Source organism: Cotesia typhae, unplaced genomic scaffold, assembly GCF_013202065.1.
Source record: "Cotesia typhae breed Kobodo isofemale line unplaced genomic scaffold, CoteBio_Ctyphae contig_5, whole genome shotgun sequence".
Classification (NCBI taxonomy): Eukaryota; Metazoa; Arthropoda; class Insecta; order Hymenoptera; family Braconidae; genus Cotesia; species Cotesia typhae.
In genome coordinates this window covers 3,620,595-3,644,965 of record NW_027423757.1, presented here as the reverse complement: position 1 = coordinate 3,644,965, position 24,371 = coordinate 3,620,595, and the positions used below count along the sequence as shown (strand labels likewise).

General features: G+C 32.2%; 1 protein-coding gene across 1 annotated transcript in view; it reads left to right on the top strand.

The window, feature by feature from the left end:
* The window catches only part of LOC141530288 (uncharacterized), a 53,476-nt gene that overhangs the window by 17,902 nt on the left and 11,203 nt on the right, over positions 1–24,371 (top strand). The window contains exons 2-4 of the mRNA XM_074247311.1: positions 12,862–12,915; positions 14,508–21,503; positions 22,279–24,240. Of these exons, the coding sequence (XP_074103412.1) occupies positions 12,862–12,915; positions 14,508–21,503; positions 22,279–24,240 (9,012 nt within the window). The remainder of the gene's footprint in view (positions 1–12,861; positions 12,916–14,507; positions 21,504–22,278; positions 24,241–24,371) is intronic.

Here is a 24,371-nt window from a genome sequence, read left to right as displayed (position 1 = left end):
AAAATTTTTACTTCGGCCAACACAACTTCGGTCTTCCTTCAGACACCCGAAAATTTTCTTGAGCCAAGAATTTTGTTCTTCAGTCAAGAAATTTTTCTTTCTGAGCATAACTTTTGATATTTTAAAAGCAAACTTTGTATAGCATAAATGATTAATTAAAAAAAAAATTATATCAAATTTTGTCTCCTTCATAATCACATAGCGGTTCAAGTACGCTACATAAACATTAAGTAAAGAATATATGTTTTTATTTTATCTTAAATACTTGGTAATTTTTATATTATAATAAAATATATAAAATAAATATTATTTGTTGACATAGATTTTAAATTAAAAAAAAAAAAATCTTGAGCCACATCGATGAAAAATTTATTATTGAATTATCTTAAGAATTTTTAAAGTTTAAATTATAATTTAATTTCAATAATGGAACAGCTATTCTAATAGGATGCTTCCAAGCGCAGCCTACTCGAGGAGAAAAGCCACTTCGATTAGTAAGTCCCCAACGCAAGTTAAAACTTTCGCTCGATTTCATCTGGAATTCTTGGCTCATTAAAAAAAAAAAAAACTTCGTACATTTTTTTCTTGCTGTTTTCCAATTTTATCGAAGCGGTCGCGGTAGCAAATAAATAGGAGCTGCCTTGCCAGGAATATTTGCATGAATGAAAATCGCACGTGCTGAATTTATTCGTGATTCTTCTCTTAACCTGCTAAAAGTACTTGTTCGATTCTTCTCTACAACGGCCGACACTGATGACCGAAGAATCAAGTGAAGGAGAAGCCAAGGCAGCCACTAAACCTGGTCAGTATGTCGCGGACCGTTATAAAATCCCTGAGGCTACTTTTAATTCGACAAGTATCTTCTGCATGTACCTATCACATTTATGTTTTATCTTCTTTACCTCCTCCACGTGATTTAAAGTCTTTTTGCTTCGGATATATCATTAGTTTATTGCCAGATCGCCTGAGTGCGGTTCAGTTATGCGCTCGCAAATCTTAACTCAGTGATTTAAAGTCTTAGATCAAGATAATCAGGCCATTGAGATAAAAAATTATGAGTTATTATTATTAACTATTGTAATTCTTGATGTGGAAGGCAATTAATATTATTAATTTTTTTCTTTTAACATATCATAATTATAGTCAGACATTACCCTTGATCATCAATGGCAAATCAAGATGCTCGTGGCATTAAGTCATTTACTTTTATAATAAGAAGTCATAATTAGAATAAATGTTGAAGTAAAAATAAAGAAATTAACAGAGTTGATTTTAAGATCAATCAATCATTCTCGCCGGATATTAGATTTCCCAACCGGCTTGGCAATGATAACTCTTGGTGGAATTTGTCCCCAATACTTTTCATGTGGTTTATTAACACTTAGACGTATACTTATTATGCTATTTCTAGCAAAACATTTTACGATACCACTATTATTTAAGATTTTCTTAAAATGTGAGTTGTAAATGCTTAAAAATAACTTTAATTGTGCAAAAAAATGGTTTTTTAAAGTGAAAAGTATAATATTTTTTATTTATCAATAATCAATTCTTTATATAGTAAATAGTAAATGGAGTAATTTTTAATTAATTTTTTTTTTTTTTTTTTTTTTAAATAAAAATCAATGTATTTTTTGGTTTTAAGTTTCAAACAAGCTGAAAAATAGTCCTTCATTCTCCTTGGAAATCTTTATTCTATGCATTTGATATTCATCAATCAATTTATTGAGCACTTAATGATTTTACAGTTGAAAGAAATGTAAATTTTTTGTAATATCATATTTTAAATGTTTAATAAAAATTAATAATGCCTAAAAAAATGAAAGTTTGAAAATTTTTATGTTAATGGTCTAAGTAAAGAAGCATCACTACATAAATTGATGACTGCACATTTGAATAAAGAGTCTCCTGTATTCTTGGCGATAATAAAGAAAGTTTAAGAAAATTGACGTAATATACTAGCCGTTTAACCATAAACGTTTTAATTGCTATACAACGAATTACTTAGCGTCGGAGCCATTTCAACGTTGGTTAGTAGAGCGATAGACCGTACTTATCATCATCGTGGATCTTTTCAAACCAACTTTTATCCTTTGCAGGGTAAAAGATAAAAAAGCGAACGTTTTCCGCGAGAATAGACATCCGCATAACTAATAAGTCGAATTCAACGACAAAGAGCTGTCTTATTTCTTTTTCTTGTTTCATCACCGTCTAATTTTTCTCTTTTACACAATTTTCATTCACACACGTTTTTCAATATTAATATATTTTTCTTCATTAATATATACTTGAAAGTTAAATCAAGGATATGGAATGTGCCCTCATTTAAATAATCTGAAATTAATAAATCAAATATCGTACAAGTTAAAAATGAAAACACGATGGAAAGTATTTTCACTTGTAATATTACCACAATCATGCGTATGTAGACCAGAGAGTCTTTGAATGTATGTCAAATATACGCCCAGTCGACCTTGAAGAAGAGAATTAGTATTTAATAAATCAGAATAATTATTTCTTATCTCCTATAATTTAAAAAACAAGTTGTTCTGCGATTGAATGAAATAAAATATTAATAACATAGCGTTATTCATGGATGAAAGTTGCTAGAAACATCGGTATCATAATTAACAATCCCTTCCTTCTTTCGAAACGGCGTTTGCATTGCAGAATATTTATCTAGTAAACGTTCTCATCCGGTATAGGTAAAGTAGCCAAACAGTATCCTATAGATATTGTAGAAGAATTACAGGAACCACAGCCGTAGAAAGGGTTGTAATCAAGCCGATGACTATTTCATTTTTATTATTAGTCGAATTGAGTTTTGAAAGTGGGTTTGGCCTGCCTCTCGAATCTCGCAACCTTGACGTTTTTTTTAAACTTTGTTTATTCTTTCTTCTCCTCAATATTATTGCTTTTACCATCAAAATAATGTGAGCTTATTACAATGAACCAACTGCTTGTTAATCTGAAACAATCTTCATAAAAATTAAAAAATAACGAAAGAAAATGCAAACAAACGTTGAGGCTTTGTAATTTTTATTTTTACAGCGATAGACGATAAATGCGATTATGATTGTGAAAAATGTGATGTAAGTGTGAATTAAATTATAACAATTGTTTTTTAGTGAATTGTTCCGTAACAATTTGTTTTTTTTTTTAATACTTAGTAGCTGCTATACTATAAGCAGGTGAGAAAAAAATTAAAGTAAATTGAATAGAAAGGAATTATTATGATGTCAATCGGCAATTACAGTGACTCAGGGACGATTGGTATCAGTAATTTATATAAATATTCACGATTTATAAGGCATAATGTTTTATTTATGATTATTTATCTAAGAAATTAAGGAGAAAGGTGTATAATCCTCGATGAAAATCTAGTAATGTATTTAATATTCATGGTAAAGAACGACCTTCTGTATCTATTGGGTATATATCTCTCTTTTTCTTGTCTTAGAAAGTCTCTCATAAGTTTGCTGATATTTGGGTCGAATCTAGAAGTGATTAAAGAATTCGTGTTGATCAGCTATACTGGCTCTATGATTAGTAATAAATTTACCTGTATCATTGTTCCGAATTCAATCCAATTTGGTTGGTATCGATAGATAAATATAGATGCCAGTCATTCTAATGATAACTTTCAAATTTTTTGTATTGAACAGCGAAACATTTGGCCTGTTCTACATTTGCTTGAATTTTTTTTTAAACATTCTTTAAAAAGTATGAATTTTAACTAAATATATTGAGTTAATTTGTTTTAGTATAATGTTGATGTAGTTAGATGGTATTAAGATATGATGATTGAAAAAAAATACCCGTAAACAATTAAGTAATCAATATTGTAACATTTAGCTTTTAAAAAAATGTAAATTGACATGTCATTAATGATTAATAATATTTATTTGTTGACGAATCTAAAACAATTTTTTTTACACAATAAATTCTTCTCATATTTCGAACTGTTAAATTTAAATAGACAATTCAAACAGCTCTAAATGTTGTTGTTGACTTCATTCAATTTCTTCTTGCATGATGTAGTGAATTTCATGTCAAAAGGCAAAAGGATAAAACGAAAAGTATCATCCAACCTCTTGGAAATTTATTACATCTTTTCCTTTCCTTTCGGTAAAAAAAAAACAAGCACTACTGTACATCTGTAATTAATATTATTCATTATTATTGTATTATTAAACTTTGTTTTTGTGTTAAATTAATGAAAATTTTGTTATACCGTATTATACGTCAAGATTCTCCTAAAATTATTTATATATTATTTTTCATAACTAGATCATAATATGCATGGCATCTTGTAAAAATAACTGGTGTAAATTGTAGACTTATCTCCGTCTATCAACAAATGTGTAACATACTCGTGATTCCATATTTTTTTATCTTACTCTAACGATTTATTATTTTCTTCTTCTTGTTTTTCATTATCAATCAAACAAATATAATTATGCAGAAGTTAAAATAAATCTCACAATATTTGTAGTGGTAGAAAACAATTAATAGGCGTATGTTGAATTATTTTACCGGTGCTCATCAGTTTAGAAAAGTTTAGTAAAACATAGTTGCGATTAATTTTCAATACAAAATCCCACTTATTTTTTTTTTTTTTTTTTTTATAGTCGAAATTAATTTATTGCACAGTTAATTTTTCTAGTGAATTTACTAAAATACTAAACTGATATTTTTTGAAACAATTAATGCAAATAGTTTTTAATCATTCATATTCATTAACAAAGCCAACACCGAGTATGAACTTTTGACAACCTATATAGCAGAAAAACAAAAAATAAAACGGTTTTATGTGTATATTTTGAGAATTTTAAAGTAAAAGAAAATTTTTTTTTCAAAGATTAGACATTAGATACCGAGAGAAATGTTGCAGTAGATAAAATAAAAAGACCGACGGCTTTAAATTCAATTGGATGCATTGTTTGGAGCATAGTGGTTGTTATAAGATTGTGTACTTTTTGCTTTTTATCCCTTTTAGTCAAATCGTTAACATACTCCCAGCCAGATGACCACTGATTATACGTCAAACTATTTGTCTAATGTATAATTATTAAAATTGTCAAACTGCGTAAAATTCTTATTGAAAAAACAATGTTAAGAAAATATTGAAATATTTACCACGTGAGTAAATTCGTTACCATACCAACAAAAAACGAATAACTCTCCCAAAGCAATTGAAACAAATACTGCGAATTGCATTACTCTGAAACTGTTATTTAAATTCTAAAATTAAAAAATCAGATATTAAAAAATGATGAAATGAATTTATTTAATTAAATAAATGTAAACAGTCATACCAATATTATTTGAAACCCACATAAACAGACAATAGTTAAACTAGCTGAAAATTGAAGTAATAAAAGGAGATTGATTGTTATATTAACGTCGATTGTAAGTTTGAGAAGTCTTTGATGATGTTTAATACAGGTTTTATATCTCCAGTTGAAATCATCGACACTGTTCTCAGATTCATGTTTTTCAAAAGCAACAAACGACTTTATTTCTAAATCTTCTGGACTTAATTTTAAAGAGTCATATTGATTGATAAGATTCCAAGTTTCGTTTATTGAAACTATAGTAGCACGTTTTACCAATTTACTATTACAGTTTTTATAATTCGCTGCTAAAGCTGTGAAATGGATAGTTGTCCATCTGATTAATGCAATTACCATTCCATCAGTTGCAATTATAATTGCAAAAAAGTATGATTCTGAATAAATCTGAATGAATGCTACTATTTCATAAATAGGTGAATGATCTGTTTCGAATGGATAGAGAGCTTTTATAAGTAATCCTGGTTTTTGTCTGAGCCCAAAAAATATAGTTGCAAGCATAAGAAAACCACATGCTGACATAAATAATCTAAGTTCCATATTCTCCTGCTGAGAATAGCTTTTGATATTCATTACCATTCCTCTATCTGAAATTTATATTTTAAAATAGTTAGTTTTATGATTATTTTATTTTTCTACACAGAAAAAAAAAAGTCTTGAATCAAGCGTAAATTTTCTTAAATCTAGAAAATCTTAAGGACGTTCCAAAAAAAAACCGCTTCCTTAAATTGTTTTGAAATTTTGAGTACTTATACTCATAAGTATCTTCTATACGCAGAAACTTTTTTAAATAGTTCTTGCGGCACTAAATTTTGAAATATTAGCATTTAAAATTTGTATATTTTACATACAAACCTTATGCTGACCGACGTTCAAGCGAACGTTTTATTATATATCAATCGTACTTTTCTTAGGATTGTTTTAAAAAACTGAGAATCATTAATTGAAAATATATTAATTATTTTTTATCAAAAATAAAATAAATGAGCGGTATTCATTTCTTTATAAAAAATGTTTGAAGTTAGTGACTTTCGATATTTTACGTGAGGAAGTAAGTGAGCGATAGTCTCTAAAGAGAGGCAGCTATAACCTATTGGTGTCTTTTTCTTGTCTATAAACGTCCTTAAGGAAGATGGAAAATTTCTTGAATGAAATTAAAATTTCTTCAAGTCTTCCTTACAATTTTCTTGGTTCAAGAAAATTTTTTTTTCTGTGTAACATAATTAATATTACCAGATGATTGTTGCAATATATCTATTGGAATTAATACTTTTTCGATATGATCTATTATGCTATTATAAGATGCTGTAAACTTTACAAATTTTAAAAAGGACATAGATCCACCAATAAACCATCCTCCAACATCACCGAGTACTTCTAAATTGTCCTTGTGATATATAGCAAGGGCAAGTACCGAACATAAGTGAATCGCCATAACTACGTAATTAAAAGTTCGGAAAATAAAATGTAATATTTTCAACAAAATATTTGCTGATGGTTGTAGCGGCCAAACACCACAGTATCTGCAATAAATAATATTCATTATTTTATTACTCTTTCACTTAGTTAGTTATGTAGTGTAAAAAAAATTTTATTAAGTCATTTTATCATTTTATCATATCACATTATATGATTATACCTCAAGACATAAACACAAGTGTCGACAAATCGACGATGTGGATTAGGTAATCTCCCTTCCATGATTGAAGTATAAATATAATTTATTTCCTCAACGTAAATACAATTTCTTTGTTATGATAAGACGTAAGGGAGTGAAAAATATTATTTTACAGAACTTTTATTATTAAACGTTTTGATAATAGTAATTTTATATTTTTCTTTGTTTCCAGCAATAGTAACATATTATTACAGTATATATTATGTATTCAATAATTACAGAGGGGTTGTTGAAAAGAGAACTTATGTTAAACGTTCATTATATTTTTAGTAATGAAGAATAGAAAATGGGTGCATAATAAATTAGTTGACGGAAAAATCATTGTCTATGCGGCACCAGAAAAAAACTTAAAGGGTGCGAACTACTTTTTGACTCTACCCCACGTCAGTCTATACTCAATTTCCATCCGATTAATATTGATATTGTGGTCATTCGCTAACAGCAAAGTTAAAGACCTTCACAGAATAATTATTACTATCAATTTGTTCTATTTTATACTTTAATAAGCGCGAAACTCCATCTCTAAAGAAATAAAACAATTCAAACCACGAGTTACTTTTATACTGTCACAATTCATAAAAAAAATTGTAAAAATAAAATAATTAAAAATTTCATTTAATAACTGTGTTTGTGACAATACACGATCTGTTAGTGTTAATAATAATAATAAATTTTTTTGAGTAATTAATTTAATTTAATATCAATTATTTTGAATTTAAAACAGATTGAACTGCTAAAAGCTTTCACTCGAAGCTATTAATGATTAATTATTGATATATGTAACTAAGTGTTGGATATCTCTTTGCTTTTATTTTATAAGTAACATAATTGTTTATTATTTTTATTAGAGACTCTTAATTTTTATTTGTCTATGACTACAGATATGTTATTTATATAAATCTCACGTTCTAGTATACTGTCTTTTTACGTATATAATGAACACTGCATCGCAATATAAAGCCAAAAAATTTATTATATATAAACATATTATCTATATGTAAATTATAAAGTTATTTCCTAAATAATTCTCGCTTACTTCAAGCTATTAAGCTACAACTATATGAGCTACATTAATTATATTTTTATTTTATTTTATTCATTTCCTCTTTTTTCTTCCATTTGCACATTCTCATGATGACACAACTTACACAATTGAGTGATTCCGCATTCGCGTAATCAACGAACAATGAACGATTTAGTAGTGAGAATGTTATATGCATTTTAATTGTATTATTTTTCCGTCTTCGCTTTTAACTGACACTTGTCAATTCACATGTTTTTCATTTTTTTTTTGTCGTTTCCTATGCCAATGACATATACACTGTAAAAATGGACCCCGAGAATACTACAGTGTACACGGAAAAAAGAAAACTCGAAAAATTACAGGATAAAATGTAAAATCGGTCCCGTCGTAATCAAAACTAGAAAAATTACAGTTTGAAATAACATTTTTCTAAATTCAATTTTTTAATTTAATATTCAGAGCTTTCAATGTAAATATTACATTCTACAATGTAATTCTTATAAAATCTGTAATAATTACATTTGAAACTGTAATTTTTTCAATTTTCATCACGAAGCGCCACGTTGCATTATAAACTGTAATTTTTCGAGTTTTCTTTTTTCCGTATAAAATTTTAATCCGTCTACTTTCTGTTATCTGTGCAAGCTGTTGATTTATAATTAATTACATAAATAAATAAATGATAAATGACTTAAAGAGGAAAAAATTTTTTTTTCAAAATTTTAATTTTGTCCAAATTAATAGAAAATTTTTTTTTCTCAAAAATTGAATTTTTGAGACTTTCTCATCTATTTAGGAGATAATGACAAAATTTTAAATAATTACTTAAGTTTTGACATGAGGACTAATGTAATAGATAGCTTTCTATGAAATCTGTTTAAAAAATATAAATTATTAAATTATTACTATCGAAAGAGGATTAAAAATGCCATGTTAACACCTTGAATAAGTTATTTATTCAAATTACTTCTTACTGCTATTCGGAGAACTTCAGAGTTTTTTCATGTATAAATGGATGTATTCTACATATATTACCTACCTATATTAAAACATACAGGCAAGGACATAAAAAATTGTCCACCTACTTTTTTAGCGAAAAAAAATATTAATTAGATATCTGTGGCATTTAAATTGCTGATACCTTTGCTTATATATATTATCTCGGTGGAGTAAAAAAGAGAGTGTGAACATAAAAGAATTTATATTTATCAACTAACGGGATTTGTTACAAGGCCTTGAAATGACCGCATTTGTATACCAGCATTATTAGCCAAAATTTTGCATATTCTAATTATCAATCTCATTAAATATTAAACGATATAATTTTTGGTTATCTTAAAGTAAACAAGTAATTTATTGATTTAATTTATCGTTTTATTTCTAGAATCAAGTTAAGTGCTTTAACAAATAACATAGTAACCGATACTTCACAGAAAGGCACTCAATATATATGAGAGTATTCTCTGCAAAGAGAGTGGCGTAAGATTCATGATCTTTTAAAATGATTACAGGATTTAATCCACGTTATTTTATTATCATCAGAAATATGTACTTATAAGTTTATTACTGTTTTAATGTTGTTAGTATACTTTAATAAAATAGCATAGCTGTACTTCAATATTAAACTTAAAAGATGATAGTTGTGACTCTCGTGTCTTGGACAATTAAATTACTTGAATTTATTCGATCACAATAAGCAATTGCGTGAGCACGTGTTTTGCGTGAATGTACAAACAGATAAATAAATCGTCTCGTATATCGGTAGTGTTGAGAATACTCTCGATGCGAGTTCTCACGATCCGGTACTTTCTCCACTGTAGACTACAAACATTATGTTGCAGCCCAATCGACAACTCGATTGGTTCAATACACAGGTGTTTTCATTATTTTAACATTCAATTTATAAATGCAATTTTTTCTTCTCCAAACAATTGATACAAAATTCACGGAACCACTTGACCTATAAATTAATACCCATATTCTGCACATGAGAATAAACGATTAAATAAAATATAATGTTATATCGAAAAAATTTTTACTTAAAATTATTATTATTATTATTATTATTATTATTATTATTTATTACTCTCTTGTGCTTGACCAATTTGTAAGTAAATTTGTCAATTTTCATTTTGCAACATGCATCTTATTAACTTCAAATTCACTTGACACTTGAACTTATAAGTTAGCAGCATCTGTTGTACGGTATGTTGCAAAATAAATTACTGAATAATTCGACGACCGTTTGTCGTCGAACGTGGCGATTTCTCTCTCATCATCTCTCTTGAGGTGTTCTTTTAACGGCTCGCCCATGTCACATAATCACTGTATACTCGTATTTGATGTATGCAACTAATAGAAATTCGTGTTGTATATATTTATAAATGTACTGCATACACAACCGTACATACATTTATTTATAACAAGATAAACTGTAGATTCAAAAAGGCGCATAACTTCTATTGTTAATACTTTTTATATTATTGCGTACATATCCTGCTATCTCGCATATGTTCTAACACCGAGTCGCTGACCGGGAAATGAGCGCATTGCCCTAAAGATATTCTTGCTATTCAATTGCATTAACTCTTCAGACGTAACTTTATTATTAAGTTTAATAAACATTTCATCATTTATTAGCAAGATTCATAGTTCAAGGACTTCTAATCGTGCCAATTTTATTATGGTGCTCGAACAGTTGCCAGACATGAGTTTTGATGAGTAAAAAAAAAGTCAAGTAATCTGACCAAAGATGTCTAAGATTTTCTTGTATCTGTTCTACAGCACGTGGGTTGCGGTCACGAGGACTCAAGGGACAAATGATGGTATTTCTCAGAAAACTTGTTTTTTTTTTTTTTTTTTTTTTTTTTTTTTTTTTATCTCAACATCCTCGAATAGCCATCCTTCTAGTGCAAGCGACGATTAATCGATCGGTGCGAATGAATGAACCAGACTCGACCTGGTAGCCTCGGTACCCCAGTCTACTCTCTGACTATAACTGACTAGACTGTCCTCGACCAACGGACATCTAACTATATATGCCAAGTTGTGTTTACCAGCGCTCCTCGATCCTTTCCATGCCACACCCGGCCGACGAGCGGAAGATACTTAACCAGCGGCTATTGCCGCTGATTATGATGATGATGATGGTCTAGTGTCCGAGAATCTATTCAACCTCGTCGCGTACCTACTGACCTCGCTTACATTCGAGTTGCTCAATAACCGACTTCACTCTTTTCTTCTCTTCAACTACTGAACTACATCATTTATACTTCAGAGCATTATTAAGAAAAAATTAAATACTATTGATGATGATATTAATTAATAGCTTTTTGATTTACAGCATTCAGTAAAATCAAACAGTTAATGTTGGAAGTTATGGATAGGTAATCGTGATTCATAGGTTTTATATTTATATATGAAATACACAGTGGTTAACATTCATATATTAAGTCTTTATTTAAAATTCTACATTCTACAATTAATATTAAAAATGGCTTTTTATTTAATATTAATGTCAATTTGATAAAATATAAACTCCGATGAGGCGCGCAGTAGCCTATCGGATCCAGCTCTTAGTAAAATACTAAAATAAAAATAATTTGTAAAATAAGATTCAATTTTTGCTCAGAGAAATTCAACGGTTAAGAATTTTTATGCACACTAAAAAAAAAAAATTCGCTTGATTCATGAGGGAAGTTCTTAATTTAAATCAAGAAAATCTTTTTAAAGAAATTCATAATCTTAATGCTTATGAGAAGAAAAATTCTTGAATAAAGATTTTTTTTTTTATTTAAGTAAATTTAATTTGATTCAAGAATTTTTCTTCTCAATTCAAGGCAGTAAAACTCTTCAAATTGATTTTCTTGATTCAAGAATTTCTCTCTTAAATTGAATTAATTTTTTTTCAGTACTCTTGAATAGATTTTTTGTTATCTAAGTTGCATTTCTGTTATTTTCCTAGCGATGTGTGTTAAACGTTTCTGAAATCGCCTTTAATGTTTTTAAAATAAAATTCCATTCATTTGTCAGCCCACTAATGAAGAAAAAATTCAAATAAACTTATCGATAATTAGTTGCAAGGTATAATGCTCGAGCATTCGGAAGAAATGAAAATAAAAATTTTTTAATGACTGGAATTTATATTTTGCACTTTGTTAAACAAAAATAATGAATGTTAATAATCTGAAATAAGGATAAATAAAACACCAGAAACGATACGTAAAGAAGAAAAGAGCAAAAAATGTTAGTTTACCGGCGAGACGCGCAACCGAGTTTTGCGCTTGCCAACGTGAGTCGGTCAAATAACTGTATACGTCAAGTAGAGGGTCTGCGACGTCTTCGGTATTGTCTAACGATCCCGTGACTTGAACGTCCTCTCGACCTTCTCCAATTTCCATATTTGTTCATTATATCAACACATACAACTCTTCTGCATTGGTTACGTATCCTAAATGCAAGATTCATTTTAGTTCTATTTGACCTCGACATTATCTTCTTTTTCTTTAAGTGAACTCATCGTAGACGTGAATGGTCTTCACGGTCAATACTAATGTATTGTAAAAAAAAAAGTATGTACAAGGTCATTTCGAGTCGCTGATGAATCTTAAAGTTTCTTGCCCCATTTTACACTTCTAGAATATACAACATGCTTTAACGGTCTGTTGAGTAATAAAATATTTAACTGAGACAACTCAAGTTGTAATTACACACGTTCATTACAATTTAATTATAATTAATGTGTAATTAATAAAACGGTTTTCATGTTTGAAATGAAAGTAAAATTGTCGTTTTTTTACTTTCAGATGATGCAGTATCACAAAGAGATATTCCCGGCTCGGATAAAGATGGGCGAAATGGTAGGTCTTTTTCTAACTCTTTGCAGAATTATTGCATGGTTTAAGCGGGTAGTTATAATTGAAATTGCATGATTTATGCCAACAGTCGCACCACAATAGTATTCTGAACATAATTATAACTTACTGTAAGCAATCAACTTTAAATTAATTTAAAAAGGGAGTATCTGTTAACTTTTAATTAATGTATATTGAATTATTAAACTACCGTTTTTTGTGTGCAAAAAAATAAAATAAGTTGTGTTATCGGACAGTTGCCACCTGCTTGCTCTTCTTTTCCGCTCTTAATTTTCGTCATTTAATCTCTCAAGATTTCTCTTCTCTTGCATCATCATCTAGATATATTGCAGAACAAAAGTCATACAATACTTCTTAAGAATTTTTAATCTCATTGACGCATAATGCAGTTCTTTTTATATCTTTTCTCTTTGTAAGATTATATTATATTTTTTTTTTCTGTACATAAACATATCCTGATTTCATTAATATCAATCATATTTCATTTAACTAATAATTTACTTTACCATCATCATCTTTGTACTTTAGTAAATTTTAATTCTCTGCAACTAACTGATCTGATACGAAGCAATTATCAAAGGATGTCTGACTGTAAAATTAATACTCTAAATGAATATATAAAATAATGAATTGAATAAATCTATACATGCATCTACTTATTTACTTTGAACCACTTACAATTAATACAATAATAGCAATGTGGCTTAACTTTCTTTTATTTTATTTATACATACTCTGCATAATACAAATTATTCAAAAGAACTATTTCTCTATTTATTTTGTTTATAAATTACTTTTTTTTACCAAGCAATTAATCAGTCGATAACAGTAGCCTTAAAATAAATGATTAAATAACTGATAGATCGGCAGCTTTGAAATATTTCATTAATTTAATTAATTGATAATGTATTAAGTGTATAAAGTTAAAGGGAAAGGGGGGACAATGAGTCTTCTAAAAATAAAATTTTTCCATAATTCTTTCACTTGTCTTTGGTCCGTAAATTTTTATCATCAATACGATCCACTTATAATTATAACATTTAGAAAAGAAGTAAACATACTTATTTTGCCCCCCTTTTCTCTAATTATCTAAATATTTTATAAGGAGGTGGTTAAAAGCTTCGATGGAGCATAAAAATAATTTCACATTTACATACACATGAAAATAAATAAATAAACAATTTTTTTTTTTTTTTGGGCTCGTCTACTAAAGTTCGTCTCTCTCTTTTTTTCTGTTTCTGTTACTGCTCCCGCCTGCCATGTCCCTGCCTCTTCAACTTCTTCTCAACAACTGTGGATGCCGTCTGTCTCCAACGTTCGCCCGCCACCTCCGTCTCTCCGATACTACTTTTACATATAAATATAAAAATAAAACATATAATTTTTAATACAACACGTAAATGCATTTACTAACAACGACTTTTGTACAAAAAATGATATTTATTATTATAATTATTTTTATTACTTATTGACTACCAAACTAAATAATCTTTAATGAAAATACTTATAAAACAATTGTATAAATGACTTGACGAAAATTATTTACTTATATATTTATTTAATAATTAAACTCACAGACTTGACAACAGTTCTTCTTGTATCCGCTCGTCCAGGTAAATTAGGTTCTCCTGTTGGGTTAATTGGAAAAACAGCGCGTACATTTGTTCAGGATGGTGCTAGTACAGAATATGCGACTCAAGTTGTAGGTACAACATTAGACGATGGACGTGGTTATGCACGTATTTTATCCACATCAAGTCGTGTTTTTTACGATAAAGATAATAGTAATAGTGATCCTAGTTTATCAACACCAGAGTCATCAAAAGTTAAACCGTTTGTTGTCTATCCATCACGAGTTGCGCCACAAGACGAATGGAAACTTTTCGGTGGAATTATCGAAGAAGAAGACTCTTCATTGACTGCGGGTAAACGTGAAGAAGCGATAATAAGACAAGAAATATCATCATCATCATCATCTTCATCAAGCAGCTCTAATGAACCCCACGATCAAGAAAATGATATATTTGAAATGAGACGGGAATTTAACGTTGATAATCAAAGATTTAAGCCTGCCAAAATTCGCACACCTAATTTACCGACGTACACAGTTACACACGGACTCATTGGTGCCCATTCTGGCTTAAATGAAGATAATGGAGAAGAAACGAGGAGTTTTAAGCCCCGAGCACCGAAAATTTTTAAACAACCGGCTCGTCCAGTTGTTAAAAAAGAAAGTTTACGATCTTTCAGTACAGTTACTTACTATGGGTTTGCTGATTTTACAACGATAGTCGGCGACACAGTTATCGTATTTTCACCAAGTACTTCTCCTGCTCCTTCTCCTCGTCCTGTAACGAAAATCACAGGTGATGCGACTTTGAGACCCGGTGATGGAAGTGCTGTAATGATTCAACCCACGAGCACTATGCAAAATGATAAGACAGCAGATCCACTCTTGGATGCTATCAATGGACACAAACAACCAGAATCTAGTGTTTTGACGCCTAGTATAGTAGAAGAACCAGAAGAATTATCTTCTTCTCAATCTACCCCTCTTCTTTTACTTCCTGAAACAGAAAGTCTTAAGCCGACTGGGTTACTCAAGGTTGTTGACTCAACGACTTCATTAGATGGTACAACAACACATTATAAAAGCCTTATTTACGGTACATATGTTGGTACAAATTACGCTCAGATTATTCACACATCTTCGAATGTTTACTTTTTCCCTGATGAAGCTACTGTTTCTTACGATACGACGATTAAACCTGAAGAAGATACAGAGGAGCCTTTGACAACTACAGAAATGGATATAACGACAATAAATCCAAATAAAGATGAAACGCTTTCAATTTCCGGTGACAATAATGAACTGACTACACCTCTAGAAGAAACAACAGAAAATTCTGTTAACATTGTTCAAACGACTCCAATGGAACCGGAAATTCCTAATGACATTGTCGGTGATCCCCAAGCTCGCAGTGTTAAAGGAGGTTCAGATAAAAATAATATTGAAAATAGCGGTAAAAAACTTGACTTTGCTACTAGATTATTACCTTCTACTGCTTACAAAACATTTACTTACTTTACAACTTTCTTCATTCCTGATGAAACAAACAAAGATATTACTACAACGTCAGTTAAATCACGAGAAGTCATTTCTTCTGAAGTATCTTATCTTACGGAGTTAATTTTACCAAGTACTACGACTGATCTACAGTCATCAACGACATCCACAGGAACACCAGAAACACTTTCCGTGGATGTGATGGTTTCATCAGTTACTACAGCTACAACACCTTCAGTAGTTTCAGAATCGACGCCTAAGGAAGAAAAAGATGAAGATCCAACGACAAAACGAGAAGAAATTGAACTTATTTTCAAAACTCTCTACACGACTTACACTTATTTAACGACGTTCTTCCAAGAAAGTACATCAAGTGTTTCTAGTCGTGAAGTTGTCGAAACGAATGTTGTAACTCAGACTATTGGACCTGATGGAATATCTGGAGATGTTGTTGGATTGTTTAATGAAGAAACTACAATTTCTCCAACTAAAATTGTAAGTACGATTCAATCTTCAACCATTTTGGTACCTGAAGAAGAAGAAGAAGAACAAGAAGAAGAAGATTCAGTGACTAATTCAGTTCTTACAACTCTAGAAGGTTCAACAACTGAGGCTGGCTTGACGACTTTGCAGGATCTAGAAAATAGTAAAACTACTATCGAAGACAGTTTTGATAAACTGTCGATACTCGAACCAAGTCCTACACCTAATGTGGTCACTGATTTACCTAAATACGAAACGAAAACTTACTTTACAACTTATACTTATTTCACAACCATATTCGTCGACGATGAAACTGAAATAGAGACAAGAACTGAGGTCTTCAGTAATATTATAACAGAAAAAATAGAGCCAACTGCTGTAGTGCCACCACCACAAGAAACTTCAATTAATCCAACAACGCCTAAAAGCGCGCCTGCACCTCCACCAGAAATTCTTGCATACTTAGAAGCTTTGAAGAAACAAAAGTCTCAAGAGGAGGCTTTGAGGGCTGCTAAGCAAATTCAAGAGGCTGGAACAGATAAAACTACCATGAAGCCTGAAGAAAATAAATTAACGACCATTGAGACATTAGAAGGTACTACAGAAAAAGTATTAGTCGACGGCGAAGTACTTGGTTCTATGATAACTGATGTGATTTCTTCATCGAGTTCTACAGATGGACCAATACTCGAGCCTTCAATGGAAAAAAGAAATGCTGGTAATGCACCTGACGATCAAGAACTTTCAGAGTCAAATAATCACGAAGTAGAACCACCGCCTACGCTTCTTCTTCGTACAAGTTACACAACATTTACATACTTTACAACAATGTACAAAGGTGAAGCGAGCAACATTGTGTCTCGATTAGAGACAGTTACGAATGTTGTGACAGAAACGATAAGGCCCACACCTGCGGTTGAATTACCGATAACTGAAACAAGTACTCTTCCTGTTACTTACTTTACTACTTTTACATACTGGACGACATTTTATCGCGCTGGAGACACGATAACAACCAGCCGGGAAGAAACTGTAAGCAACGTAGTTACTCCTGGTGTGTCACCGACTCCAAGTGTTAAATTGGGTGTTATTATGACTTATAGACCTGATTCATTCTCTAATGATGATGATGATGAAGAAACGACAGACAAAGCAATCGCCGATAATGAAGTTATGGAACAAGAAAAAAGCACTAGTCCTATTCCTTCCCCCAAAGAAATCATTTATACTACGCCAGAAGATTTACCAGTCATTGATGTATCAACGATCAATCCAGAGCCCACAACATACTACACAACTTTTACGTACTTTACTACATCTTATATTGGAAATGAAACCATTCTTAACTCTAGATTAGAAACAATTACAAGTGTGGCACGCGGGGATATTCTTAAACCAACAGGAAGAGCCATTGGAACAGTGCCATCACAGCTGCAGGATCTTGAAACAAAAGAAAAAGTGCGTACTGTTGAGGTGACGCCCACAAAAATAGTTGAAGAGCCAAAGACAGGTTTAGTATCAACAATCAAGTCTAGCGAGGTTGGTAATGGAACTACAACTCACTACTCTACAGATATTTATGGAACGTACATTAATGGATTGTACGCTCAGGTTGTACAAAGCACTACAAGCTTAGAAACTCAGCCTTCAGCTTCAAGTACTTTAGTTTCATCAACAGCTTCTTCAGCTACTCCAGCTCTTCCTACTGGAATTCTTTCATTAAACAAAGGTAGTATTATTGACGCTGATAAAGTGACGACTGTTTACTTTGCTACTAGCCAAATTGGTACGCTTATTGACGGGCTTTACGCTAAAGTTATTGAAAGCACTTCAAGTACAAAAATAGATGCTGAAAGAAAAGCTACATTGAAACATCCAGAAGAGCGTCATAGAACTGGATTGGTGAGACTTATTAAAGGACAAATAGAATCTGATAGTGTAACTATTGTTTATCAGTCTAAAGTTATTGGAACAAGCATTGAGGGGCGATATGCACAAATAATTGAAAGTACATCTAGTTACCTTCAAGGCTCAAGTACAGTTTCTCCGACAGCAACGACATCATTTTTGGCTTCTCAAGCACCAGGTTTCCCATCTCCTACTCCAGTGGTGATTCAATCGTCTTTATCTGAAGGAAACCAAGATGATAATTCAACTAATGAAGACGAAAATGAAGGAGGTGAAGAAGAAGATGAAGAAGAGAATGAAGATGATCAGAAACCAAAGAAAAAGTCTCGTCTTACTTACCCCGGTCGTAAAAGCACATTTACTCCTGCCATTAGACCATTTTTGTCACGAAGTAGACCGACGTTTAATCCAAAAAGAAAAGGAGCACAAGCCGCTACAACCATTACTCGTACTGATATCACACCCACAATAACGGCATCATTAGCGGCCACTAAAGGTAATCGTTTTACGTCTTCACGAAATCGACCAGCTATTTCAGCTAGTTCAACCACTTCATATAATGCTTCAAAACGTTTTTCTGGACGAAAAGCTTCAGGGAACTTATCGCTCACCACTCCCTCAAGTGCTCGCAGTAAAAACTCAGGCAGATTCTCTCCTTCATCGTCGTCTTCTTTCTCTCGACGAGGTCCTAGTTCTGTCCGTGGATCTTCAGCAAGGCCAGCTGTTAGAGTATCCAGTTCGGCTTTCGCTGGATCATCTTCAAGATTCAGAACTGGAATCAGACCATCTTCAACATTACTTAAGCCGTCTCAAACTCTTAGTCCGACCATACCCCCAGTAACAAAATCTGATGATCAAGAAGATGAAGCGAATGAATTTACTACAACGACTTTCGTAACAGAAGAGACACCTTTTCCGACAGAATTTGAAGACTTTGAAGATACTGCCACTACAATACCGGTTAGAACAACCACTGAGTCTTCAAGAAGATCTACTAACCCACTTCTTAAGTACCGAAGACCATTAGCTCCAGTATCTCGTGGTACTCCTCCACCACGACGAACTACTAGTTCATCCACAACAACTACTCCAAAAACTCCAACAGGTGGTCTTCGATCGTCTAACGCTCGATCACTTAATTCTCCAACGCTTCCACCATTCTCTCCTCGTTCTAGAGGTAGTAATCGTCTTTTCCCACCTCGAAACTTCATAAATCAACGCCAACTAGACCCAGTAGAAGGGCTGAAAAATCCTGAAGATAACGATGATACAAATCTTGAAAATGAAAAATTAGTAGAAGAAATAGTTGACAACGATTACGAAGGTTCAGAAAACAATAAACGACGTCGTATTCCCAATAAAAATGATGTATCCACTACAACATCAAGACCTACATATGGTAACAGATTTACTTCCCAAAGAAGAAGATCAAAACGTCAGGCACCTCAACGTGGATACGCAAATCGATACCGCAGACCAGGAAATCTTTATAGTTCGGCCGAAGACAGATCGGATGACGAAACTTTTGACGACGATGATGAAACTACGAAACCTACAACTCGATACACTATAAGAGGAAGGGCTCTTTCATCCAGAAACAGTGCTAAAAGTAGTACTGAAAAATACTCCAGTGATTCAGGAGAAATTTCCAATACGCGAAACAGAAGACCAACGAATACCCGAGTAAAACCTACTCCTACATCTTTAACAGGAAGACAGTTCACTTTACGAGAAAAAAATTCTTCTTACAATAAACGACCTACTGTCAAACAGGACAATCTTAGAAGACCGAATTCAAGAGTAAGAACTTCGGGAAGATATACAACCGAGTCTTATGATTCTCGAAGAGGTTCTACATCCTGGACATCGCCAAGAACTCGAAATATTAATCGAAAATTACCAACGAGAGGCAGAAGTTCATCGCGAGAAGATTTAACTAGAGACGATATTCCAATTACTGTGACTCATTATGTACCAACAGAAGTCACTTTGCCTGTAGTAAACCATGGCACTACTGAATATCGTAGTATCATTACAGCTAGTCCAAGTATCGAAGTGGTTAACCCGGATGCTTATAATACTGTCACCGGTGGTGATGGGCGGCAACTTCTTGTCCTTAACAGTGAATTAACTTCATTAAACCCACTTGGTCAGACTGAAGTAACGCGTTTTCTTTTACACGGTACACCTACCTCCCGAGTATCGTATACATTAACTACAACTCGTGGTCGGCGTGTTTCGCAATCTACAATTGTACCTTCAACTGTTTATTCTGTCGAAAATGTAGTATCAACTATTCCAGCGTCATTTAATAATCAAAATAATCCGCTTGCAAATATACTTTTGTCACAATTGCTACTAGGTCAATTTGGTCCTAAGGCTCCGAATTTCGGAAATATTCAAGCACCTAACATTCAAGCGACAGTGATGACTCAATATAACGTTAGAACAACCTCTTATGTGACAACAATTACTAAAGAACAAAGTACAATAGTACCTTTGACATTTAGGGGTAAACAAATTCTAACAACTCTCGTTGATTCAATCACAGATGTTGTCACAGCTACTGAATTCATTACGGGTACAATAGTAGTTACTCCTACAGCAGTACCAAATGATAATTTAAACTCTCTTCTATTTCTTCTTCAACAATCCCCTCAAATCCAACAGCAACAGCAACAAATACAGCAACAAATCCAACAACAAGACCCGCTGTTTTCAGTTGCACCAATAACCAGTCAAAGCAATTCACTTCCTGGTGAACTTGAGCGTAAGCATCAACCTGCTGATCTTGATTACCGACCTGAAGACGATTCTTCAGCGTCAGTCGAAGAATTTGATAAACCAGTAGCTCCTAAAAAGCCAGAAAGTAAAAACGGAATTGCTGAAAAAAGAGTGGAAATTTCTTCTTCAGTCTTGTCGATCTCAAGAAGAAAACGTGACTTGGTTGATGAAGTAAAAGCGTCTATTCCGCCGTTACTTTATCAGGCCCATTCTGAGGCTACATCTGATCTGAGTCCCAGTGAAGAATTCATTGGTGCACATACACCGACCCAGAGTCTCGAGAGCGTTGTGGGTGACGTCGGACGGCACATTTCCACGTCTATCCGTGCCTAATCCCTTCCTAATTTATATTTTTTAACTTTTTTTAATTATTCATAACTTAACTATTATTTCTTTTTATACCCAATAAAAAATAGCTTATATACTTTAAGCCAAATGTCTTACATCTCAGCTTACCGTTTAGTTTCCTTTGCTCATTTTATTTAATTTTAGACGTAAGTCTGAAATACATGATATTTGGCTTTAAGTATCAAGCTGCTGGAAGAAATCTCTTCCAAATCCTCCAAAGATACTCTCATCCATCTTCTTCTATTCTTTGTACATTTCTTAGTTTACTCGTTTCCAATTTCTCCTTTTTTAATTATTATTATCATTATTATTATTATTATTATTATTATTATTATTATTATTATTATTATTATTATTATTATTATTATTATTATTATTATTATTATTATTATTATTATTATTATTATTATTATTATTATTATTATTATTATTATTACTTTTACTACTATCATTATGATTCATACGTTTCTTTTTTTTCTTATCTTATAAATTTACATACACTTAAAACATTTTAAATCCTCAATTCCTTCAACTCAATATCCTTTATTGCCGTACGTGCGCCCACACACTCAACGAAAACTCCCAAAAACAGCTTGTGACAAAATAAAATATTCAAAAAAAATTATTAACTACTGAAGACAGTCGGATTCATTACAATATACACGATGACACGCTTTAACGCTGCGCTAAAAGCTTATACTATTTTAATAAAAACATAATATATGTTATTACTGTATTATGCTGGTGATTGATGCACGTTTTTGATAAATTATTGGAAAAAAAACGACAAGACGTGGTCTTTTCAGATGATGCTATTGATGAACTTAAATATTCAATTGATGAGCAAAGTAACTACAATGATAATTACGATGATCTTGATGATGATTATATCCAGACTAAGCGAAAAAAAGTGATACGAGTTCGTGTGCCACCTCACTTTTCTGGCAATGGAAAACCTGAAAGAGCACACAAATATACAGTAGTGAGGAAACGTCCGCTTGTACCTTACACAAAATCTTTCTTACCCGAAAAAACGATTCCACCATCGCCTCGGAGGGTTGTTGTAACACGTGTCAGAAGCCTTGGTGCTCGATCAAGACATTTTGGTCATGATGATTCAATTTACTCAAGCAATACACCATCGAAACGGCACAAAGTTACTGTTACTCGAACTAGAAAATTGATTCCAACTGCAAACATTGAATTAACACAGACACCAAAAACTCGAGTGACTAGAAAGAAACTTGTGACAAGACGACCTGTTGCTACATCAACTCAGACGTTTGCTATTATTACGACTGGATTTTATGGAATTCCCGATAATGAGGATGAGGATGAAGACGAGGATGATGATGATGATGATGATGATGATGATAATTATAATAATGGTAATAACGAAGGTAGTGTTGAAGAAAATGGTAATATGGAAAATATTCAAGACGGAATAGAAGAGTCGACTAAAGTACCAGCTCTTGTAGGTACAGTTAATGAAATTGAAAAACCAGACGTTGAGAATGTAAAAGACGAGGAATTTCTAAATAAGTCTGAGGAAGAAATTCCTGTAGAGCCTAGTACAATAAGTGATGTAACACCAGTAATTATTACCGACAATTTTTATTTCCCCGCTTTTTCCAACAGTGAAGAAGAAAATGGTGACGAACCAGAAGAAGATGACAATATTTCTACAACCGAAGAAATGACTCGAGGTGAAATTACAGATGATTCGCAAAAGCACACAACTGAAGAATCTGAGGATGAAAAAAATAAAAATGCTCAGAGTAATGAGAGTGAAGAATTTACAACTACTGAAGAAATCCCAGTAACTGAAAAAATAGAATCAAACGAGTCTTATCTCACAACAATTGGAGACGTTGAGTCAGTAGATATGAATTCTACGACTCAATCTAGTACAACTAATATAATTCTAGAACCATCTTCATCATATTCTCCGGAATCGGAACAAATTTTGGACTCTATGGAAAATACCAATAAAAATTCTGAAGAAGAACTGAGTGTTGTACCATTGAAACCTTACACTGAAACTTCTTTGGCTTCTGATTCTTCTTCTTCGTCGTTTTCTTCCTTACAATCTCCAAGTCTTGACATCAATGAATTTTTAATGAGTGATGTGCCCAGTGTAATTCCACTGGAATCATCAATGAGCCAAGTTGAAGATTATCAATCTCTCCAGCCAACACAAACCTTGCAGATTGAATCCTCGGGCTCAAGCTCAAGCGAAACAGCAGCAATAACAACTACAACAACATCATCATCAACAACAACAACCACAACAACAACTTTTGTCAGCTCACTTACGCCGGAAGATATCGAAGCTGGTCTTTCTGACGAACTTTATTTGTCATTATCGAGACCAGATTTTCCAGAAATTGCTCCTTCGCAATTGCCGAATAGCAAAGACGAATCAAAAACGAAAGAAGAAGATTCTTCGCGTTCTTTATTAGCGTCCTTAGAACCTGAACCAACTCCAACTGTTATCTTTACCGAGACTATTGTTACCTCAACTCGATTAAGAACTTATACTTACGTTGTCACGAAATTAAATGGACTGGAAACTCAGGTGACGTCTTCAACTACTGTTCGACCGCGCGTGACGACACTGACGCTAACAGTACCCGTAACAATCATACCCTCCTCAATCGACAATGTGGAATCTATACGTCTCAGCACCATAACAACTGCCTCGCGTCGAGAACCCGATGGTGAGTACTCTCCCAGTTCCTTAAATTTCATATCAAGGAATTTATTCAGTCAACGAGGCTTTTCCAAATAAAGTCCTTAAAAATCCATCATGCCGTAAATATTTATAAAATATTAAAGTACTTTGATCTAA